The sequence below is a fragment of the Poecilia reticulata genome, linkage group LG7 (assembly GCF_000633615.1).
Source record: "Poecilia reticulata strain Guanapo linkage group LG7, Guppy_female_1.0+MT, whole genome shotgun sequence".
NCBI classification, from domain to species: domain Eukaryota; kingdom Metazoa; phylum Chordata; class Actinopteri; order Cyprinodontiformes; family Poeciliidae; genus Poecilia; species Poecilia reticulata.
This window is the reverse complement of record NC_024337.1, coordinates 14,057,560-14,058,711: the sequence shown is the minus strand read 5'-3', so window position 1 is coordinate 14,058,711 and position 1,152 is coordinate 14,057,560. Positions and strand designations below refer to the sequence as shown.

General features: G+C 33.4%; 2 protein-coding genes across 3 annotated transcripts in view; both read right to left on the bottom strand.

The window, feature by feature from the left end:
* The window catches only part of LOC103467867 (6-phosphofructo-2-kinase/fructose-2,6-bisphosphatase 1-like), a 72,712-nt gene that overhangs the window by 11,331 nt on the left and 60,229 nt on the right, over nt 1-1,152 (bottom strand). The gene's annotated exons all lie outside the window — the stretch shown is intronic.
* LOC103467865 (P2Y purinoceptor 1-like) overlaps nt 17-1,152 on the bottom strand; it is a 53,122-nt gene continuing 51,986 nt past the window's right edge. The window contains exon 2 of the mRNA XM_008414588.1: nt 17-201. Coding sequence (XP_008412810.1) covers nt 157-201 — 45 coding nt within the window. The 3' untranslated portion in view covers nt 17-156. The remainder of the gene's footprint in view (nt 202-1,152) is intronic.

The following is a 1,152-nucleotide window of genomic DNA, read 5'->3' as shown; positions in this document are numbered from 1 at the left end:
AAATATGCAGCTTTATTTATAAATCAGATGAGTCTTTGGCTCTTCTGTTTTCAGCTACTTATCTGGATATCTTTCAGAACTTCCATTTAGCATGTTCCTCCATTGTAATCTGTAATCTATGGTTTTAAAATGCCACTGGCTGCTCATCCATGATGTCTACTGTATATGCTGAACCACCTTGAAGTCATCACTGCTCAGAATCTGTCAAACGGCAGAAACAACCAACAGGGGTTTTTAGAAATTTATGCAATTGTCAARCATGTTWAAGTTTTATTTGTGCAAATGCAGAATGGGGGTTTCTTGACACACACAGGAAGTCATCTTAGTCACTTCAATCGCTCCTTTGTTTGATTGCTATGATTGGAAGAAAGATGCTTTTTAATTTCCTTTTTTCAATAAAGCACAGAAATTACTGAATTTTAACACATTTACATTCATTCTGAACACATTCAACCGTTTTTTTCCTAGTCTTTACTGCAAGCGACTAACATGAMAACTACGTCCCACTGTATGTCTCATGTCAAAAATACTCAAACACAAAAATGGGATATTTCCATTATTATTACAGAATGACTGTGCCACCTCTTAATGTTGCTGATAATAATCAGGTAACATTTTGCATCACACAACTTCTTAGTTATTTTCGGTTGTTTGTCTGAACTTCCTCTCTATTGGACAACAACACATTTCCGTCTGAAGWTCCTACTTTTAAAAATACTACCGATGACTRGCTGATCTGAYGAATGTGAAGTCAGACTTGTACAGATTAAAGTTTCTGGGTTAAATTTTGTAAATAGATGCTTACCTTACGTTTTGTTGGGCTTAGTATCTTTTTARTCACACTTTGATGTGATTAAATAATGTTTCTTATTCATTTTCAGTAAGTTCTCAATGATTCTGAGAGTTAAAGMACAAGATAAATGTTATATTTCTAARAAAGATTTACACAATTGTTAAATGAGATATTTTTTGCTGTTTTTAAGATATATTAGTTTACTCAGACTAGAAAAAGTCATCTGATGCTTTCTTTGCAAATTTAATTTGGTCAYGTGGTAGGCTAACTATAAGTAGCTTTATAATTAGATGGTGATGTGCTTTACTTCTGCTTTACAGGATATAGCAATGAATTCACACAGTCTGCAAACCACAAAG